We start from the raw sequence: 22,160 nt of genomic DNA on the forward strand, positions 1-22,160 counted from the left end.
AGAAATCTCAATACCTGGACAAATACAACCAAAAGTATCTGCATGGCTACACAACACTAGAGACAAGTGAGAAAATATGGTTTTCCATATTAAAAACTGGCAGTTCAGGTAATGGACACAACTAAAAAAGGCCCTGATGAAGATGAGGGGCTCTGGTTTCAGAGCCAGTGGACAGTAAACCAGGATGAAGGGGCCTACCAACTGTCAGCTGCTGTCCTGAAACAGCTACCAGAGGTCAGTGTCCGGAGGTTCTCCACAATACAAATACAGGATTGTATTCATTCAGCAAGAAAACAGGAAATAAAACAGGGGATTCACCACTACCCACCAATATACCTTCAAATTCCTCCCACATCACAGACATAAAATATGAATTCATGATGATGCTGAGAATAATTCTGCTTCTTGAAATAAATAGCTCTTTGAGAGGAGCTGCATTGTTGTTCAGCTGCTGTGTGATTACTGTGACCCTTAAAGATGCACTTTGTCTGCTGATGCTGACACACATGAATGACAACCAGTCATGATGTAGAAAATATGATCGTGTGGAGCCAAACAAATTCTACAAAAACACTTTAAATATATCAACATAAATAAACAAAGGGAAGCTAGTATTTCCTTCAAACATCTACAAATCAATACTTGGTTTCGACCTTTTTGAACCCAAACTGAATCAGATTTTGAGTGAAAAGGAAACAAAGAGACTGGTGGTTGCTTGAAGAAGAAAGTTTGTGCACTAAACATGCTCCATAGTATAAAAGTTTCAAAAGGTTGCTATTTCTGTATGTTGTGGTACTTACAGTTTACTAAAACAGGCAACTTGTTCTGGTTCATGTGAATGCTATGCTTGTGTCCTCAACACGCTCTCAGACTGTATGAACAGTTTAAATAAATATAAACACAATTTCTTGAAAAGAAAAAGAAAAAGGGAATAACATGAGACTGATGTGAGGGGTTGAGAGGTTTATGTGCTGTTCTTCTGCTCCTATTCCTGCAAAACAAACAAACAGAGACACACACTTAGTTTGCATGCTCCACATTTACATGGATTTGATATTTGATATTATCAAGCAAGCAAACAAAACTTTATTTATATCATACATTTCATTCCAGGAATGTACTATGTAAATGTGCTTCACAGAGCTGAGCTGCCACGAAAGTTACAGACAAATATGCACATAATGTTGTACAATACAGAAAATAATAGTAGAAAATAGTTTTAGAAAATGAGCATAAAAGATTATTTTTACAAACATTTTCAACACTTGCCTACTCTAGCCTCAAACCTGTCAGAATTGTAGGAGAACCAGTTGATCTTTGTTTTTCCTGCAAAAATAGCCCAAAGAAGGTCTGAGCTCAATCAACAATAACCTCTAACCTCAAAAGACATGGATGTATATTCAACTTTGTCTGGAAATGCCCTCAGGTAAACTGAGAACCCTTCCTTCACATTAAAGTGTCCGTTTTGACTCCTCACAGAACCATCTCCTCACCCCAAACTCTCTCTAAATTGTGTGGGACAATCCCAAGTGGAATTTATGGCACTAATGCTGCTACATGCTTTATCAACCCAAGATTCAGAGGATGCCGGATTAAAGGACCCTTTCCTTGGACAAATGCAGAGAGACTGTTTATCATAGTGAAACCTCATCAATTTGTTTGATGAGTTTGGACAACTCTACCTACATTTTATGTTCTCCTTTCACCTTCTAATCTCATACATACACACACACCCACATTCCTCCGCTGATGCTTTCACCCTGGTAAGACTTCCAATAAAGATGGTCCAGACCTGTCGTAAATTCAGTTAAGCCTTAGTTGAATTTCTGTGTTCCTTAAAACCAGAAGTTTGATTCAATGTTTCTTAAGTATAAAATCATCTTGTAATCTATATATTATTGGTCACAAAGTAATGCCTGTCAAATTGTTACATAGTAATAGAACCACAGTGCCATCCAGTGGACAACTTTCAGTGAGGTTGAAGCTGATGTATGATGTATGTTTTTTTTATTGTGATATCTATTAAATTGCCTTTAAACTCTACATGACTCAGTAGGAATGTGATATGTATGAAGGATTACTTTGATAAGCAAAGAATTAACACGAGTAATTACAATGTATGATAGCTAGTAGGAAGAGTAAGTTTGTTAAATAACTATAGTATGTTTTAATTAAGCTGTGTGAGGCCCTGTTAGTGGACATATAGCCAACAAAGATTACATTTTATTTTGGTAACGCTTTACAATACAGCCCGCAACGTACAGTGTAATTACTCTGCAGTTACTGTGTAATCTTTTGTACTAACAGTGTACCAGTACAGTACGTACCAATACATATATGTAGGTACAGAGGAACAAGATGTAACATTATGGAATAAGGGGGTAAAAATTTAGGAATTTACAAATTAAACTGTAGTAATTGTTTAACTACCAGGTACCTGTTCTATTATTACATACATGAGTATGTACGACCTCCTGAGCAATAATCTGGAAATTTGGGAAGAACTGCAGGGTAACATTACCGCTTAAATACATTCAGATTATTACTCACCGTATGTTTGCTGTAAAGTAGTTCAGCAGGGAGCAGATCGGATGTGTTCCCTCATCTCACCAGCGTACACCTGTAGGGTGGGCGGGCGGAGAGCCTTGTCCATTTCTTTATAGAAAACACTCCGTCGCCCCCTGCTGTGATCTGATGTGAATGAAGCGTACCCATTCAACTGTGATGACGCTGATATGAGAGGTCATAAGTCACCACTGTACTAAAAACTTAGTACTCTTGCGTTATTATTGTCTTTATGGCATTGCTTTTATTGCTGCCTCTCCAAATCTTTGCCTCTTATTTGATTTACACTTTGTATTTTGCCTGTTTATTAAAAGAAAATAATAAGCAGATAGACGTGTAATTGTGCCACTTTTACCTGGCTGGTCACGGCCACCTATGTCACTTCCTCTTTATGTTAGTATGTTATTTTCCATACAAGGGAAACACCGACAGCGCAATCAAATCACATTTTAAATACTCATTGAATACACACACACAGACGTGTTTTCCCGTAGCGTACGGCAGAGTGCTATAGTCCTCCTACACGGTGGTCAGCTGGCAGACAGGGAGTTTGGTCTTCCTGTTCGAGGTATGTATAGTAGTTGAAAGTCAACCTGCCAGGTTTTCTTCATGGTACTAATGGCAACAATTATAAATACCAGGTGCAGGCAACCCCAGCTTTTGAACATCCAGATCCGTGGGAGACAGTAGATTTCACCTGTAGAGGTAGGCACTAATAGTTGTTGTTTCCTGTGTAGTGTTGTATTGAGTCGTATCAAAAATGATGAGTTCTTTGTGATTTAGGGGTCCAGAGCGGAGGAGCATTTGAGCTGTGCCATAATTGGCCGGGGTTATTATGGTAGAGGTAGGATGAGATAATTAAGCATATCATATTGAAGGCCACGGTTGGATATTTGGGATTGTTTTTTTTAAATTTTCCTTTTTCTTTTCTTTTAGGATAGTTTGCTACTGTTTTGCCTATAGTTTTTGTTGTTTTTTATTTTTTTCTTTCTTTTGTTTAGTTGTATGTAGTGTTGCTTTTGCCTCTTTTGGTTCAGCATATTTTTGACTGATTGTAATATTGGTTGATTTGTGTTGTGAGACGAGTCCACTGCGCCTGAAGGACCTCGTTAGGTGTATTAATGCTGTCTCTGCGCTCCTTTATTTTAGCTTTAGGTATCCGGGCTGTACTGTGTGGGGGCTCTAGCCGTATGGTTTGTTGTGCACCTGCATGCAGACAAGTATTACACGGCACCTAGGGGTGTTAGTTTGCTGTGTGTGTGTGTGTGTGTGTGTGTGTTTGCAGTGGTGGCAGTGCTGTGCAAACACATGGTGATGTAGTCGTGGGAAGAAGAGGCTATCTCGTACCAGTCAGCCTGGCTTGTTAATCATATGTTTTTGTTTTTTTCTTTAGAGTTAGGAGTGATTTGAATATATATATTTTTTATTATTCGCTCAGAAACAGCATGATCGTGAGGGTGTGTGAGGTATTTTCAACTCTTAAATACCTACTTGGCAGATATTATCTTTATTATATCAATAAATTGGTCTCTGGTTGTATTACAACATTACTGTTTTTTTAAAGTGATCTTTTTAAATAAATTTAAATAAATGAATTTGATACAATTGTTCTCGAAGCCACGTCTCTGTTTAATTTCTTTACACTTATCTGTGTGTTGACCTGTATAGAGTAGGTGGTCTTGGGGGAAGCCCAGGTTAAGGTGGGATTAGCAGTGCCTTACCCTCCAGTTGGGCAGGTCACACATACCACAGAAATGTTTTCACCTGTATATAGTCATTCCTTGTGTATATTTCCATATCCAACAATTGTGATTAAATGTTAATTAATTGTTAACACATCCACTCTGATCTAATTAATGTCCTCTAGTGAGGCTGGAAGTTGTGCAGCTGTTTGCTGTGTTTAATACTTTGGATTTTGGCGGGCCAGCTGTTGTATAACGACAGCCGGGAGTTCCCTAATTTTAAATGAAGTCATTATTTGTGTTATTTAATTTATCATTTAAGTAACTTGGTGTTTGTTTGATCTTTTCTTTTAACTCCTAATGTTGTCTACTCGTATTTTGTGTCAAACATAGGTAACGGTAAATGGTAAAATGATGTTACTTTATGTACAGTACATACTGTATAGTAGTTGTTTATGTACAGTATATAACTTACAGCCTGCTCAGATATACAGTCATGAGTGAAATATTACACATTTTGTATTTTAGACTAAAATAAATGTATATAATTTGTTGGTACAGTTGGTATTATAGTGTAACAATGTAAATGTAAAACAGGTTACCTCACTCTCTCCACAACAGATCACAATATCTATTTTTTCTGTACCAGTAGGCCCAATCTGCAACATAGCCAAGCCTATGTGAAATATCTTAATAACCTAAACGTGGGTGAGGGTGGATGTGTTCTAAGGCACCACAGTTGAATAAAGACAAAAATAAATCTTGTTCTTCTATCACAATGAAACTTATTATTATAGACCTACATACAATATATTTCTGTATTATAACCTTTATTTTTCTCATGAAATTATGCAAATTAGGCAAACTCATGTAATAAGTCAGAACAAATATAACTATTTCAGGTGCATCGTCTTCCTTTAATCATATGTGTATAATAATTAATACGAAAAACAGAAATGTACAGTGGGGGAAATAAGTATTCAACATGTCAACATTTTTTTCAGGAAACATATTTCCAGTGCAGATATTCATATGAAATTAAGATCAGACATTGATATTAACTCAATAAGGCAAAACAGCTAAAGAAATCATAACATTCCAATCAATAAAAAAGTCATGTGCATTAAATTTGAATGACCTAAAGTCTTGAACACGCTGTATGAACAAACACTGAACCACTAATTAGTCCTCTTACCTGTGCTATTTAGAATCAGCTGGTTAGTGCATGTGGCTATTAGGACTTCCACTCTTTTAAAAAGGGTTAGACATCTGTGAACACATTATTTGTTACCAAGCTGTCATGAAGAAGCATCTCATGATGATTAGAGGCAAAGAGCTCTCCCAAAACCTTTGCAAACAAGACTGTTGAGCAACATAGGAAGGGTACAGGTTAGCGACTGATTCCTCAACTCTTAAATGTTCCCATAAGCACCACTGGGGCCATTATCTGCAAGTGGAAGCAGCATCACTCCACCATCAACTGGCTGGGGCATCAAGGGGCTGTGGTTTCCCCTTCCTTAGCTGCCTCCAGGCCCTGGGGAGGAAGCTGACTGTCAGAGGATGCACCCCGTCCCTCCCTCACCCATCATGAGGTGTGTATGTGTCTGACACAGAAGTAGCCCCAACTTGACCCCACCATGCCCGTCAGAAACAAAGCTTTCACATTTATTTCTTTTTCACAAATGAGCACACGATTCTTAACCTTTGACTGTCCAAACTAAAAATAAATGAAATGATATGAAACATTCTGTTATTAACGTCCATTATCAAAGTCAAACTCTATGTAGAAATATAGGACTGGCAGTAGCAGCACTGCAGCAGCAACACTGTCTGTGTGGACACTGCAGGTGTGTGAGACGCAGCAGTTCAGTGATGCACACACACTGTTCAGGTAAAGGTAGGCTGTGTGTTCCAGGAGTTAGAGGCACCACACTGAGGAGGGGGTTGCTTATGTCTCCCCAACTCAGGTGAGATGAATAAAGGTAAAAAAACAATGTCTGTTGCTCGTTCTTCTCTGGCCTCTCATCTTACATCTTTCTATGACATAACGTCACGCAGGCAGCCTGCTTGGCAGCAGGTGTTCTCTCCTCTACTCATCTGCACTGTGCCTGAGTTTCTTCTCCAGAAATGTTGCACAAGGTAGGTAATTTCTCCCCCCATCTCTGTTATCAACCTTACACTCTAACTGTGCCAGACACACAGGAGCACATAGCCGGACTCACACACGGTAAATGGGTGATGATTCTTCCCAGGTTCATGGTCACGGAAGGTTTCATCACCGAAGGGTGGCATCCACTCTCCAAGAAACCAGGTAAAGGTGAGTAATTTCTCCCATCTCTGTTATCAACCTTACACTCTAACTGTGCCAGACACACAGGAGCACATAGCCGGGCTCACACACGGTAAATGGGTGATGATTCTTCCCAGGTTCATGGTCACGGAAGGTTTCATCACCGAAGGGTGGCATCCACTCTCCAAGAAACCAGGTAAAGGTGAGTAATTTATTATTACATCATTATCATTTGTGTCAAACAAAAGGCCACTAAACACAGCTCCCATCTAAATGTTTCAAGGCTGCATATCAATACAAAACTCCAAGTTCTTAGTTTAACCAAACTACATCCAAATAAGTCGCTTTACTGAACTCAATACATGTTTTATTTCTCTTCCTCAAATTCTCTCAAGCATCTCATGTAGAAATGCAATAGGACTCAGTAAATCATTACCAACAAAGAGAGAAATACAGGAAAGGTTCAATGACTCCTCTAAAATGAAGATATTTCAGATGTTTTCTCAAGTAAACCATTTTAATGATCCTATGGTAGTAAGATTATTTCTAAAGGGTAACATGCAATCAGCTGTAGTTCAGTAAAACTACAACAACAAATCACATCCTCCCCTCTTGTTTTACATGTCTGTCTCTCACTTTGTTCCCACATTTACTAGACTCTCACTTTGAAGCCAACAATACACACATGCAAACACAAGAGTGCAGTGTTGCATTTTAATTCCCACACACAGATATGTGGAGAGCTCAGCATGTATGCAATATGAAACACAGTATGTGCTCATATAGTCATTGATAATTCACTATAATCCCACTATGTATCTGTATATTCTTTAGTTGTGTGTAATTATTTAGACCTGACATATTTACAGAGGTTTGGTGTGACGTTCACAACCATGTTTGTAGGAGCACATAGTTTGTCCAATGGTGTGTAAAATAACAGAGGTGCTCAGTCACATGACATGTTTCTGTCTTCATCTGACAACAAACTAACTACATTTAATCAAATACTTTACTTCAGTACAATTTTGAGGTACTTGTACTTTACTTGAATGTTTCCATTTTTAGCAACATGTACTCCACAATATTTGAGGAAATATTATACATTTATTTAACACCTATAGTCACTAGTTACTTTACAGAATATTTTATTTAACATAAAAATACTCATGATATGAAATACAACACATTAAAGATTAAACCAGTGTTTCACTTGTCTTTTAACCTCTTTCCTCTCCCATCAATCATCTCACAGCCCCTCAGATTTATCTTGGGACCCTTTGGAGGGGCCCAACCCCTAGTTTGGGAACCACTGGACTTAACTACCTACAGTTAAGTTTGCTGTATATAAAGTAGTTCAAACTAGCTCCACCTTAACCAGCTACAACAATAAAATGTTGTTCACACACTGATGCATCAGTATTAATAATCTAATAATGTCATATTAACGTCACTGCACAACCACTATTTTCACTTGTTATACTTCTACTACGTTTTACTCATCATACTTATGTTATATTGTAGTTTTGCTGCTTTGAAGTAAAGGATGTAAAAACTTCTTCCTCCACTGGCTGTCATGGAGGGAATGTGAAGTGGATACATTTTGCTGTGTCAGCCTATATTATCAGCCTATATCATATTATCTATATAAGATACTCACACTTTTTCATACATTTGTCAGTTGTGTCTTTTCTTAGTACTCTTGCCTTTTGCTAAAGTGTTTTTGTTTGAGTGCAGCAACAGAAGTCTACAGATTTCAAAAGTTTGGATGGAAGGCCTTTGCAGACTACCAGTGCTCCCATTATCACCTAGATTACTTTATTATTCTGCAATCAATCACTGCCATAACTGTGTGTCTGTTGCTTTTATCAGGTTCACACACTGTAAACTTGAAGCCATAGACTCATCTCATATGTTTTATTTGGAAGAAAAGTGACTTTGATTGACACACTTCACACAGTAATATTGATGAGGAAGGATAAAACTCTTCTATACAGGATGTAGTCAAGGTTACGGTTAAGCTGATGATAGTATATTGTTAGCAGATAGAGAATCAACATTCAACATGGATTACAGATAAGTAAAGCTGGGTTTTCATTTCAGAGCTCAGTCTTCTTTCTTTTTTTCTTCTTCTCTTCTTTTCCCTCCTTGTGGAAGACTTTCCCATCAGGCTGTTCTCTCCACTTCAGGGTGACTCCACTCACTCCTTGCTCCTTCAGTCTGTCCTGGAACTGGGAAACACAAATGGAAGCCATTTGGAAACATTCATCCCCCTTATTGTGTTGTTGTTGTATCTAAAAAAAAACCCCACTGGTTTTTAGATATTATCAAACTTCATAGTGGCAAAACACATCAAGCAGAATAAGCATGTAAACAAGTATTCTAGACCTGTTTGAGACACCCCCAGCCCCTAACCCAGTCTGGATTTTGGAGACTTGCCTTTTTCAGGATGTTTGCTTTCACAGCAAAGTCATTGAGATCCACAGAGGAGTCCTGCACCTTCATCCTCAGCTTAACTACCTGCCTCTTTACTGGTACTCAGACACGGAATGAGAGGAGAAATTAATCATTCATTTGCTGTCCTATTAGTTCTGTGATATTTACACTTTTTCATGTACATTCAAACATGATTTATGCTAAAGTTATGCAGCATTCTCTGGCTTCCACTGAAGGACAGTAAACCACTCACCAGGGATGCTGTAGCAGACAAATGGAAATCTCTCTTCACAGGACTTAAATGTCCATTGGTCTGATTCCTGCACACCACACATCATTTTCATCCGTTTGATTGATATTGAAACTGAGCCACTCAATCTGGTGAATGAGTAGGCACTGCCATCAGACCAGTTGTAAATGTCAGGATCTCTATAGAGGCCAATCCATGTCCAGTCATGATCACGTGCCAAATTCTTGACCTCCTGGTTCTCAATGTTGTTCCTCACAGTGGCCAGGTCTATGAAGTTCTCCCTGCAGTACCTCTGAGCATCAAACCAAGACATCTCTTGATTCACAAAAACAAATTGAGGATCCAGCTGTGTTCCTGCAGATAAATTATTGGGGAAAAAATGAATCTTTGATTTGAAGTGCTGAACTTCAATGTAATCATTATTAGAGAAGAAATAATGCTTAGCTGGGTACTTACCATTATAACAGACGAAATAATGTGCATGTGGACAATAATGACTCTGCCATGAGGGAGTACTTGTTACACTAACTACACAGAGTTCATCAGTGTCTAAACTTGGTTGATTGGATCCCCAGTCCCTATATTCAGCTCCACTCCCTCTGTACCCATCTGACCACTTCCAATCAATGACTCTGTACAGGCCAATCCAGACTTGACTGTTGTAACCAGCAGATGAAACTGTGTTGTTGAGTTGGTTCATGTCTTCAGTGTTTTCAATGGTGACCAGGTCTGTGTATGTCTCTCTGCAGTAGGTCTGAGCTTCAGTCCAATTCATGGGTTCAGCAACAAAGTGGTACTGATGGAGACGACATGTGGAGAAGATGGACCAGCCTGTGAGGAAAACACCACTTTTAAAATGTGAGGTGACTCTAACATTTTTAAGTATTACAGTATAATGAAATAATAAACACTGTTAGACATTATTAAACGCACAGTATTTAACTTCTGCTGCTAGTGGTCTCTTAATCAAAACAAAAACAAAAGACAGAGTTTGATGACATCATGAAGTAGTGTGGGATCATGGGAGTTGTTGTCTTCATTGTGAAATAACCACCATTGCAGTCATTGCAGTCAGCTTCTCCCGGTTAGGATTCCTTCAGTGTTCATTGTTCAGGAGGTTTTTACCAGGAACCAAATTATCCACAGAGGTCTCCTCCTCTCCAAAACAAACAGACCCAATTGTAGGGAATTTTTAGCTCAGTTTGGGGAAATTTACTGTTAAGCAGAATTATTACACAGAACCCCTTCAATTATTTGTCCAGCGTTATAACCTCAGAATCAGCATAATAAGACTAATAAATAGTTTCTCTTGGTGATTAGTCAAGAGAATCTTTAACACATAAATCAGCTTTGGGAAGGAATTAACTTGCACTCAGGAGAGGAATCGGATACGTAAAGTGACTGAAAGTAAGTTAAAGAAAACAAAGGCAATGACTTTATATGCAAAACATTTATTACCTAAAGACTAACCTAACAATGACACAAAACAACACTCACTAAACAAACAATGACGCTACAATGAAAGAATGAATGAATGCAGAACCAGAGTTTGTCAGAAAAGGGGTTGACTAGTGACCGTCACTGGAAGCAGCTGGTAAACTGGGGTGGCAAATTTAGAATTCAGTTCTAAGCAGATGAAGCTTTTTGAATTCACCCGGTTAGCAGAGCAGAAGTGTGCCACTTGCATGTCTGTGGGCTGGTAGCTGCTGAGTGGTGTGGTGACGTCAGGAGAGATGAGAAGGTGTTGCCACCGTGGGGAGTGGAGATGAAGACTTGTCAGCTGAAGTTGGTTTCAACTCAGAGAAAGAATGGGACCTCGTACCAGTAACAAAGAGAATCCAACTATTGCATTCCAGTGATGGTCTTTTATAGGTACAGTTAGATAAGGGACTTCAGAGAAGCGTCTGACCAATCATGGCATCCACTGGAGGTCAGATAATTTGTCTTATTTTTAAAACAATCTCTCAAACAACTGTACCTTGTTACCAAACAACTACCATGACTAAAAATCAAATGTTCTTATGCTCAGGAGATTACAATGCTACCAAACAGCACATGTTTATCTCTAGTGGTTACTGAGATATTAATCACCTGATTTTAACACACATACAACTTGGAGAATTGAGTTAAAATTTCCAACATAGTTATGGACACAAATGTACACATTCAAACAATAAGGAAAGTAATAAAGTGATGGCATTGGCCACTTATTAAGGTAGACAGTGTTCTGCTGAGGAATATCCTACACAGTGATTAAAACCAGTAAAACACTGAATGAAGCAGTTTCATGTTAATAATCAGTGTTTCAGCCCCTCTGGATATGAGACATTCAGAGCTGCTGTTAACATTTGCTCAGCTTGTTTCTCTGATAACTTAAGATCCAGACGTCTGATGACTAAAATCCTTCATCCGGTTAAAAGATATAGTTAAAAACAACCAAGATATAAAAAGTGTTTAATAAAAATGTGGCTTAAATCTGGATACATGTCAGTTTATGACAGCATTTGGCAGACAACCACAACACTGATGTATGCACAAAGGTCATATGATGCTAATAACTGCCGACCAAATGAAAAGGACCCTTACCTTGATTAAAAGTGTGAATTTCTGGGTTTTAACATTAGAAACATTTTGGATGATGTAATTACACAACTCAATAAAATATTAAGTTAAACATTAAACATTAAACATTATAATGTGCAAAAGTTACATATTATATCTTTAAATATTTCACTGACCTGAGAGATACAGGACACCCAGCAAGATCCTTTCCATCATGATGCTGCTCTGAGGTCTCTGTGTGTCGATGTTCACTCTTACAAGGAAACTCTACCTCTGTATTAGCTGTTATTAGGCAAATCTAGTCAAATACAACACCAGCTTCTCTTCTCTGTTAGGGGCAAAAGTCACAGTTCTGCTGCATTCTATATGCAAAAAGTATTGACACACATGTAAATGTTTGTCTCCAACACATTGTAAAGTACCCACAGAGCATTTTTGAGGCTGTGTTTTTCAAAGTCATACTTTGGTCGTGTGCAAAGTGATTTGAAGGGATCAGTTCATCTCAACTACAAAATATATCTATTTTATTTCTCACTTACCTCCAGTCGTATCTAGCGTTCAGCGTTTCAGTTGTATTTGTCTTCTATACAGTAGAGGTGAATGGAATTTTCTGTTTCTTTGTTTTTTGGTGCTCACAGTGTTGAAAAAGTTACATTCAGATAATTCAGCAGCAACATCTCCCTCTGGAGTCTTCATTACTCCAAACAGAATTCACTGTGATTAGTTTTCATTGGGACTATTTCTTCAGTAGAAAGTAGTTCCAATGATACCTGTTCACAGAGAGGCTGGGCTGGATGTTTGAAATGTTTAAATGTGGTTAACACCTCTAATTAAAATTCCACTGATTCCAATGTGTATATACATCAGATGAAAATACACACATACATATATAAATAAATTGAGTAATATCAGTTCACAGGTTTAATAGGAGACAGTTCAACCAGATTTGGCTCATGGCTGCTATTTGTCTACCACTACTCTACTACATATTGTTGCCTTCAGGCAGCAGGAAGTGCTCACTTATACATATTGTAATTTTCACACATTGTTAACCTTGATCAGAAGTTTCTATCAAATCAGATGAGGAGTTGAAGTGGGTATAATGTTGCATTTTTGGGGTGGGACACATTTTCAGGAAGTGGAGCCACATGTGGCACAGTGCTAGAAAAGGGTCAGATATATTTGACTATATAACACCTTGAAATCAAGATAACCTTTAAAAAGATACAAGCATGTGCTTTAACCTCTAAAAAACTGAACTGATGGTTTAAAGACATGTTTTATTTTTTCTAAAATGTGATTTTTGCCTCGAGACATAATTAGTGCAGTTAGTGTAAATGTTAAGACATTCTGAATGATGGTGATGTTTTATTGTGTAAAATGATGATCTGGTTCATGTTTTTGCTATCTACTACTCACTGGCAATAACAGACACAAGTACATTTTATGTCTAAAGGGTTGAATAGATACATACAAATATATTGTATTTCTTATGCAAAGTGCAGAAAGTGTGATGATCATCTCTGGTTTACCAACAAACACAAGTGCTTCCTAAGATTCCACACAGGACGAGACTCCAGAAAATAAAAAAAAGGATGTACATGTACAGTGGGATCCAAAGTCTGAGACCTCTAGTCAAGATACTTCTATTTTGCATTTGTTCTGAATGTAAAACTATTTCTTTCATTACAAGTGATTTGAAAAATGTACATAAATTTCAGAATATCTTAGTATTTCCTCCTTTTACTTTAATGACATCATGCACTCCAGCTGGCATGGACTCCACAAGTCTGTTCAAAACCGGATGAGCCTCGTTAGGATTTGACAATGTTCCAAAGAGCTTCTTGTGATGTCACAGAATGTTCAGTCTTCAAGTCCCCCATAAATGTTCAATGGGGTTGAGGTCAGGTGACTGTGGAGGAAAGTCCACGACAGTCAGGACTCCTTGGTCTTCTTTGGTCTTTAAGTAGTTCTTGCAAAGCTTTGAGGTGTGTTTGGGGTCATTATCCTGCTGCAGTATGAATCCTTCTCCACAAAGATGCAAACCAGAGGGTACAGCATGTCTCTGAAGAATGGAGTGGTACTTCTCCAACATTAAGATTGATATATATCAATTATATATAGTATATCTTATGCATGTATTTGTGCGTGTGTGTGTGTGTGTGTAGGTCATTCACTGTCCCTCAGGTTGTGGCATGTTCATACATATTGGGCATATATATACTGCATGTGAGCTCCTACATTATTAAATTAGCAATTTAACAGCAGCTGAAAATCTTTTTACTGACCTTCAGTGGTTAAACTTCTCACCTTGCTGCTGTGATGTAGAGAAGTGTACTTTGGGGTGTGGTAAGTACATCATGACATTGCTGTTGGGTGTGGTTAAAGGTGCAACAGAGCATACTTTTGACTACAGCCATCAGTAAGGGGGCTTCTCTTTAGCCTGGGGTCTGTTCCAGATCGTGGGTTTAGTGAAAACACATGAGATGACTTTAACTGAGGGTCAGTCACTGTGGTAACTCACTCTGTGAACTAACCTGCTCACTGGCAGCTTTTCTTCAAACCCTGAGTTTCTGTCTGTCTCCTCCCTCCTGCAGAGCCTGAAGGAGTTGTCGGACATGCTGTTTCATTTCCTCATTGTTACAGTTGATATTCATTTGCAGAGCTTTATGTTGGGAGTGGAAGTTTCCCAAGGACTGATTTTACTGACCCAGCTGCTAACAGTAATGTCTTTGAACAGTAATGAACTCATCCTACTTGCAAGTATTGTGTTTGTATCCAAAGTCTGATATATCTTATTTCTCTGTGCCGTAGACCTCCGTTGTCCAAAAACTATTAAAAAACGTTAATGAGCCACACGGCTGCACTGTGTGACATGTTTCTTCCTCATGATGAGTTTAGGGCAGCTTGTTGAGGAACGGCTCCAAAAACTAATAACAGTGATCACACTTTCAGTCTCAGGAGAGTAGTTCTCTGTACAGCAGATGGAGTTTGCCCAGCTGTCATGGAAAAGTGAATGTTCAAACTTCCTTTTTTACGAGCCCTTTAAGTACAACCTCAACTTGAGCTTTTTCTTAACTCAAACCACATCCTTTAACATGGAGACATCCTTAAAACGCTCAGAAAAATAGAAATGTTGCATTTCATCACAGTCAGCAGTGAGCTGTTTGTCAGGTTTATTCATTTATGTACAAGCATGTCTGTCACCAAGGCAGAGACTGTCTGAGATATAAAACAGAGTAGAAAATGAATAAGATGCAAAAACAAACACTGATGCCTGAGTCTGTATTCCCCCCACAACCCCCCACCCCCACCTACAAAGCCAAGCTATGTACAGCAGGTTCACATTTACTGACATCAGACATCTTGCTCAGTTATAAGCCACGCCAAGCTGACAGGGAAACAACATGAACTAAATACTTGCAGATATAAATCCTCTACTCCTTGTCTTCATGCTAACATGCTGACTACAGTGGAGCATAAAGCCGAAATCAAAAAAGCACCATAAAAATATAAAAATATGACATTGATGAGACATGTGGGCAGCACATCTCTAGCCTGGAATCAGGCTCATTTTTTCTCAGTAAGCAGGTGCAGGTGGCAGCCATGCAGGTACTTTTGGTTTGGAACAACTTTCTACTGCAAAAATAGTACTTAAGAAAACAGGTTTCTGAAAAGACACGTTGCGTTTGAATTTGTAATTATTGATTATGCTGTTAGTGCCATAAACAATATTCTATTCAGTCTCATTGTGTTGGTGCAGAAATCTCAATACCTGGACAAATACAACCAAAAGTATCTGCATGGCTACACAACACTAGAGACAAGTGAGAAAATATGGTTTTCCTCATTAAAAACTGGCAGTTCAGGTAATGGACACAACTAAAAAAGGCCCTGATGAAGATGAGGGGCTCTGGTTTCAGAGCCAGTGGACAGTAAACCAGGATGAAGGGGCCTACCAACTGTCAGCTGCTGTCCTGAAACAGCTACCAGAGGTCAGTGTCCGGAGGTTCTCCACAATACAAATACAGTATTGTATTCATTCAGCAAGGAAACAGGAAATAAAACAGGGGATTCACCATTACCCACCAATATACCTTCAAATTCCTCACACATCACAGACATAAAATATGAATTCATGATGATGCTGAGAATAATTCTGCTTCTTGAAATAAATAGCTCTTTGAGAGGAGCTGCATTGTTGTTCAGCTGCTGTGTGATTACTGTGACCCTTAAAGATGCACTTTGTCTGCTGATGCTGACACACATGAATGACAACCAGTCATGATGTAGAAAATATGATCGTGTGGAGCCAAACAAATTCTACAAAAACACTTTAAATATATCAACATAAATAAACAAAGGGAAGCTAGTATTTCCTTCAAACATTTACAAATCAATACTTGGTTTTGACCTTTTTGAACCCAAACTGAATCAGATTTTGAGTGAAAAGGAAACAAAGAGACTGGTGGTTGCTTGAAGAAGAAAGTTTGTGCACTAAACATGCTCCATAGTATAAAAGTTTCAAAAGGTTGCTATTTCTGTATGTTGTGGTACTTACAGTTTACTAAAACAGGCAACTTGTTCTGGTTCATGTGAATGCTATGCTTGTGTCCTCAACACGCTCTCAGACTGTATGAACAGTTTAAATAAATATAAACACAATTTCTTGAAAAGAAAAAGAAAAAGGAAATAACATGAGACTGATGTGAGGGGTTGAGAGGTTTATGTGCTGTTCTTCTGCTCCCATTCCTGCAAAACAAACAAACACAGACACACACTTAGTTTGCATGCTCCACATTTACATGGATTCGTCTTTGATATTATCAAGCAAGCAAACAAAACTTTATTTATATCATACATTTCATTCCAGGAATGTACTATGTAAATGTGCTTCACAGAGCTGAGCTACCATGAAAGTTACAGACAAATATGCACATAATGTTGTACAATACAGAAAATAATAGTAGAAAATAGTTTTAGAAAATGAGCATAAAAGATTATTTTTACAAACATTTTCAACACTTGCCTACTCTAGCCTCAAACCTGTCAGAATTGTAGGAGAACCAGTTGATCTTTGTTTTTCCTGCAAAAATAGCCCAAAGAAGGTCTGAGCTCAATCAACAATAACCTCTAACCTCAAAAGACATGGATGTATATTCAACTTTGTCTGGAAATGCCCTCAGGTAAACTGAGAACCCTTCCTTCACATTAAAGTGTCCGTTTTGACTCCTCACAGAACCATCTCCTCACCCCAAACTCTCTCTAAATTGTGTGGGACAATCCCAAGTGGAATTTATGACACTAATGCTGCTACATGCTTTATCAACCCAAGATTCAGAGGATGCCGGATTAAAGGACCCTTTCCTTGGACAAATGCAGAGAGACTGTTTATCATAGTGAAACCTCATCAATTTGTTTGATGAGTTTGGACAACTCTACCTACATTTTATGTTCTCCTTTCACCTTCTAATCTCATACATACACACACACCCACATTCCTCCCCTGTTGCTTTCACCCTGGTAAGACTTCCAATAAAGATGGTCCAGACCTGTCGTAAATTCAGTTAAGCCTTAGTTGAATTTCTGTGTTCCTTAAAACCAGAAGTTTGATTCAATGTTTCTTAAGTATAAAATCATCTTGTAATCTATATATTATTGGTCACAAAGTAATGCCTGTCAAATTGTTACATAGTAATAGAACCACAGTGCCATCCAGTGGACAACTTTCAGTGAGGTTGAAGCTGATGTATGATGTATGTTTTTTTTATTGTGATATCTATTAAATTGCCTTTAAACTCTACATGACTCAGTAGGAATGTGATATGTATGAAGGATTACTTTGATAAGCAAAGAATTAACATGAGTAGTTACAATGTATGATAGCTAGTAGGAAGAGTAAGTTTGTTAAATAACTATAGTATGTTTTAATTAAGCTGTGTGAGGCCCTGTTAGTGGACATATAGCCAACAAAGATGACATTTTATTTTGGTAACGCTTTACAATACAGCCCGCAACGTACAGTGTAATTACTCTGTAGTTACGGTGTAATCTTTTGTACTAACAGTGTACCAGTACAGTACGTACCAATACATATATGTAGGTACAGGGGAACAAGATGTGACGTTATGGAATAAGGGGCTAAAAATTTAGGAATTTACAAATTACACTGTAGTCATTGTTTAACTACCAGGTACCTATTCTATTATTACATACATGAGTATGTACGACCTACTGAGCAATAATCTGGAACTTTGGGAAGAACTGCAGGGTAACATTACCGCTTAAATACATTCAGATTATTACTCACCGTATGTTTGCTGTAAAGTAGTTCAGCAGGGAGCAGATCGGATGTGTTCCCTCATCTCACCAGCGTACACCTGTAGGGTGGGCGGGCGGAGAGCCTTGTCCATTTCTTTATAGAAAACACTCCGTCGCCCCCTGCTGTGATCTGATGTGAATGAAGCGTACCCATTCAACTGTGATGACGCTGATATGAGAGGTCATAAGTCACCACTGTAATAAAAACATTGTACTCTTGCGTTATTATTGTCTTTATGGCATTGCTTTTATTGCTGCCTCTCCAAATCTTTGCCTCTTATTTGATTTACACTTTGTATTTTGCCTGTTTATTAAAAGAAAATAACAAGCAGATAGACGTGTAATTGTGCCACTTTTACCTGGCTGGTCATGGCCACCTATGTCACTTCCTCTTTATGTTAGTATGTTATTTTCCATACAAGGGAAACGCCGACAGCGCAATCAAATCACATTTTAAATACTCATTGAATACACACACACAGACGTGTTTTCCCGTAGCGTACCGCAGAGTGCTATAGTCCTCCTACACGGTGGTCAGCTGGCAGACAGGGAGTTTGGTCTTCCTGTTCGAGGTATGTATAGTAGTTGAAAGTCAACCTGCCAGGTTTTCTTCATGGTACTAATGGCAACAATTGTAAATACCAGGTGCAGGCAACCCCAGCTTTTGAACATCCAGATCCGTGGGAGACAGTAGATTTCACCTGTAGAGGTAGGCACTAATAGTTGTTGTTTCCTGTGTAGTGTTGTATTGAGTCGTATCAAAAATGATGAGTTCTTTGTGATTTAGGGGTCCAGAGCGGAGGAGCATTTGAGCTGTGCCATAATTGGCCGGGGTTATTATGGTAGAGGTAGGATGAGATAATTAAGCATATCATATTGAAGGCCACGGTTGGATATTTGGGATTGTTTTTTTTAAATTTTCCTTTTTCTTTTCTTTTAGGATAGTTTGCTACTGTTTTGCCTATAGTTTTTGTTGTTTTTTATTTTTTTCTTTCTTTTGTTTAGTTGTATGTAGTGTTGCTTTTGCCTCTTTTGGTTCAGCATATTTTTGACTGATTGTAATATTGGTTGATTTGTGTTGTGAGACGAGTCCACTGCGCCTGAAGGACCTCGTTAGGTGTATTAATGCTGTCTCTGCGCTCCTTTATTTTAGCTTTAGGTATCCGGGCTGTACTGTGTGGGGGCTCTAGCCGTATGGTTTGTTGTGCACCTGCATGCAGACAAGTATTACACGGCACCTAGGGGTGTTAGTTTGCTGTGTGTGTGTGTGTTTGTGTGTGTGTGTGTGTGCTTGCAGTGGTGGCAGTGCTGTGCAAACACATGGTGATGTAGTCGTGGGAAGAAGAGGCTATCTCGTACCAGTCAGCCTGGCTTGTTAATCATATGTTTTTGTTTTTTTCTTTAGAGTTAGGAGTGATTTGAATATATATATTTTTTATTATTCACTCAGAAACAGCATGATCGTGAGGGTGTGTGAGGTATTTTCAACTCTTAAATACCTACTTGGCAGATATTATCTTTATTATATCAATAAATTGGTCTCTGGTTGTATTACAACATTACTGTTTTTTTAAACTGATCTTTTTAAATAAATTTAAATGAATAAATTTGATACAATTGTTCTCGAAGCCACGTCTGTTTAATTTCTTTACACTTATCTGTGTGTTGACCTGTATAGAGTAGGTGGTCTTGGGGGAAGCCCAGGTTAAGGTGGGATTAGCAGTGCCTTACCCTCCAGTTGGGCAGGTCACACATATCACAGAAATGTTTTCACCTGTATATAGTCATTCCTTGTGTATATTTCCATATCCAACAATTGTGATTGAATGTTAATTCATTGTTAGATTTGTCCAACACATCCACTCTGATCTAATTAATGTCCTCTAGTGAGGCTGGAAGTTGTGCAGCTGTTTGCTGTGTTTAATACTTTGGATTTTGGCGGGCCAGCTGTTGTATAACGACAGCCGGGAGTTCCCTAATTTTAAATGAAGTCATTATTTGTGTTATTTAATTTATCATTTAAGAAACTTGGTGTTTGTTTGATCTTTTCTTTTAACTCCTAATTTAGTCTACTCGTATTTTGTGTCAAACATAGGTAACGGTAAATGGTAAAATGACGTTACTTTATGTACAGTACATACTGTATAGTAGTTGTTTATGTACAGTATATAACTTACAGCCTGTTCAGATATACAGTCATGAGTGAAATATTACACATTTTGTATTTTAGACTAAAATAAATGTATATAATTTGTTGGTACAGTTGGTATTATAGTGTAACAATGTAAATGTAAAACAGGTTACCTCACTCTCCCCACAACGGATCACAATATCTATTTTTTCTGTACCAGTAGGCCCAATCTGCAACATAGCCAAGCCTATGTGAAATATCTTAATAACCTAAACGTGGGTGAGGGTGGATGTGTTCTAAGGCACCACAGTTGAATAAAGACAAAAATAAATCTTGTTCTTCTATCACAATGAAACTTATTATTATAGACCTACATACAATATATTTCTGTATTATAACCTTTATTTTTATCATGAAATTATGCAAATTAGGCAAACTCATGTAATAAGTCAGAACAAATATAACTATTTCAGGTGCATCGTCTTCCTTTCATCATATGTGTATAATAATTAATACGAAAAACAGAAATGTACAGTGGGGGAAATAAGTATTCAACATGTCAACATTTTTTTCAGGAAACATATTTCCAGTGCAGATATTCATATGAAATTAAGATCAGACATTGATATTAACTCAATAAGGCAAAACAGCTAAAGAAATCATAACATTCCAATCAATAAAAAAGTCATGTGCATTAAATTTGAATGACTCAAAGTATTGAACACGCTGTATGAACAAACACTGAACCACTAATTAGTCCTCTTACCTGTGCTATTTAGAATCAGCTGGTTAGTTCATGTGGCTATTAGCACTTCCACTCTTTTAAAATGGGTTAGACATCTGTGAACACATTATTTGTTACCAAGCTGTCATGAAGAAGCATCTCATGATGATTAGAGGCAAAGAGCTCTCCCAAAACCTTTGCAACAAGACTGTTGAGCATCATAGGAAGGGTACAGGTTAGCGACTGATTCCTCAACTCTTAAATGTTCCCATAAGCACCACTGGGGCCATTATCTGCAAGTGGAAGCAGCATCACTCCACCATCAACTGGCTGGGGCATCAAGGGGCTGTGGTTTCCCCTTCCTTAGCTGCCTCCAGGCCCTGGGGAGGAAGCTGACTGTCAGAGGACGCACCCCGTCCCTCCCTCACCCATCATGAGGAGTGTATGTGTCTGACACAGAAGTAGCCCCAACTTGACCCCACCATGCCCGTCAGAAACAAAGCTTTCACATTTATTTCTTTTTCACAAATGAGCACACGATTCTTAACCTTTGACTGTCTAAACTAAATATAAATGAAATGATATGAAACATTCTGTTATTAACGTCCATTATCAAAGTCAAACTCTATGTAGAAATATAGGACTGGCAGTAGCAGCACTGCAGCAGCAACACTGTCTGTGTGGACACTGCAGGTGTGTGAGACGCAGCAGTTCAGTGATGCACACACACTGTTCAGGTAAAGGTAGGCTGTGTGTTCCAGGAGTTAGAGGCACCACACTGAGGAGGGGGTTGCTTCTGTCTCCCCAACTCAGGTGAGATGAATAAAGGGAAAAACAATGTCTGTTGCTCGTTCTTCTCTGGCCTCTCATCTTACATCTTTCTATGACATAACGTCACGCAGGCAGCCTGCTTGGCAGCAGGTGTTCTCTCCTCTACTCATCTGCACTGTGCCTGAGTTTCTTCTCCAGAAATGTTGCACAAGGTGAGTAATTTCTCCCATCTCTGTTATCAACCTTACACTCTAACTGTGCCAGACACACAGGAGCACATAGCCGGGCTCACACACGGTAAATGGGTGATGATTCTTCCCAGGTTCATGGTCACGGAAGGTTTCATCACCGAAGGGTGGCATCCACTCTCCAAGAAACCAGGTAAAGGTGAGTAATTTATTATTACATCATTATCATTTGTGTCAAACAAA

General features: G+C 38.4%; 1 protein-coding gene across 1 annotated transcript; it reads right to left on the reverse strand.

The window, feature by feature from the left end:
• Positions 1-8,781: 8,781 nt before the first annotated feature.
• LOC122974543 (L-selectin-like) lies at positions 8,782-9,565 on the reverse strand. The gene is made up of 2 exons (XM_044342581.1): positions 9,224-9,565; positions 8,782-9,071 (listed from the first exon to the last, which is right to left on the reverse strand). The coding sequence occupies exons 1-2, from the start codon at positions 9,531-9,533 to the stop codon at positions 8,917-8,919; spliced, it is 465 nt and encodes a 154-aa protein (XP_044198516.1). The 5' UTR covers positions 9,534-9,565; the 3' UTR covers positions 8,782-8,916.
• Positions 9,566-22,160: the final 12,595 nt, after the last annotated feature.

Source organism: Thunnus albacares, chromosome 22, assembly GCF_914725855.1.
Source record: "Thunnus albacares chromosome 22, fThuAlb1.1, whole genome shotgun sequence".
NCBI lineage: Eukaryota > Metazoa > Chordata > Actinopteri > Scombriformes > Scombridae > Thunnus > Thunnus albacares.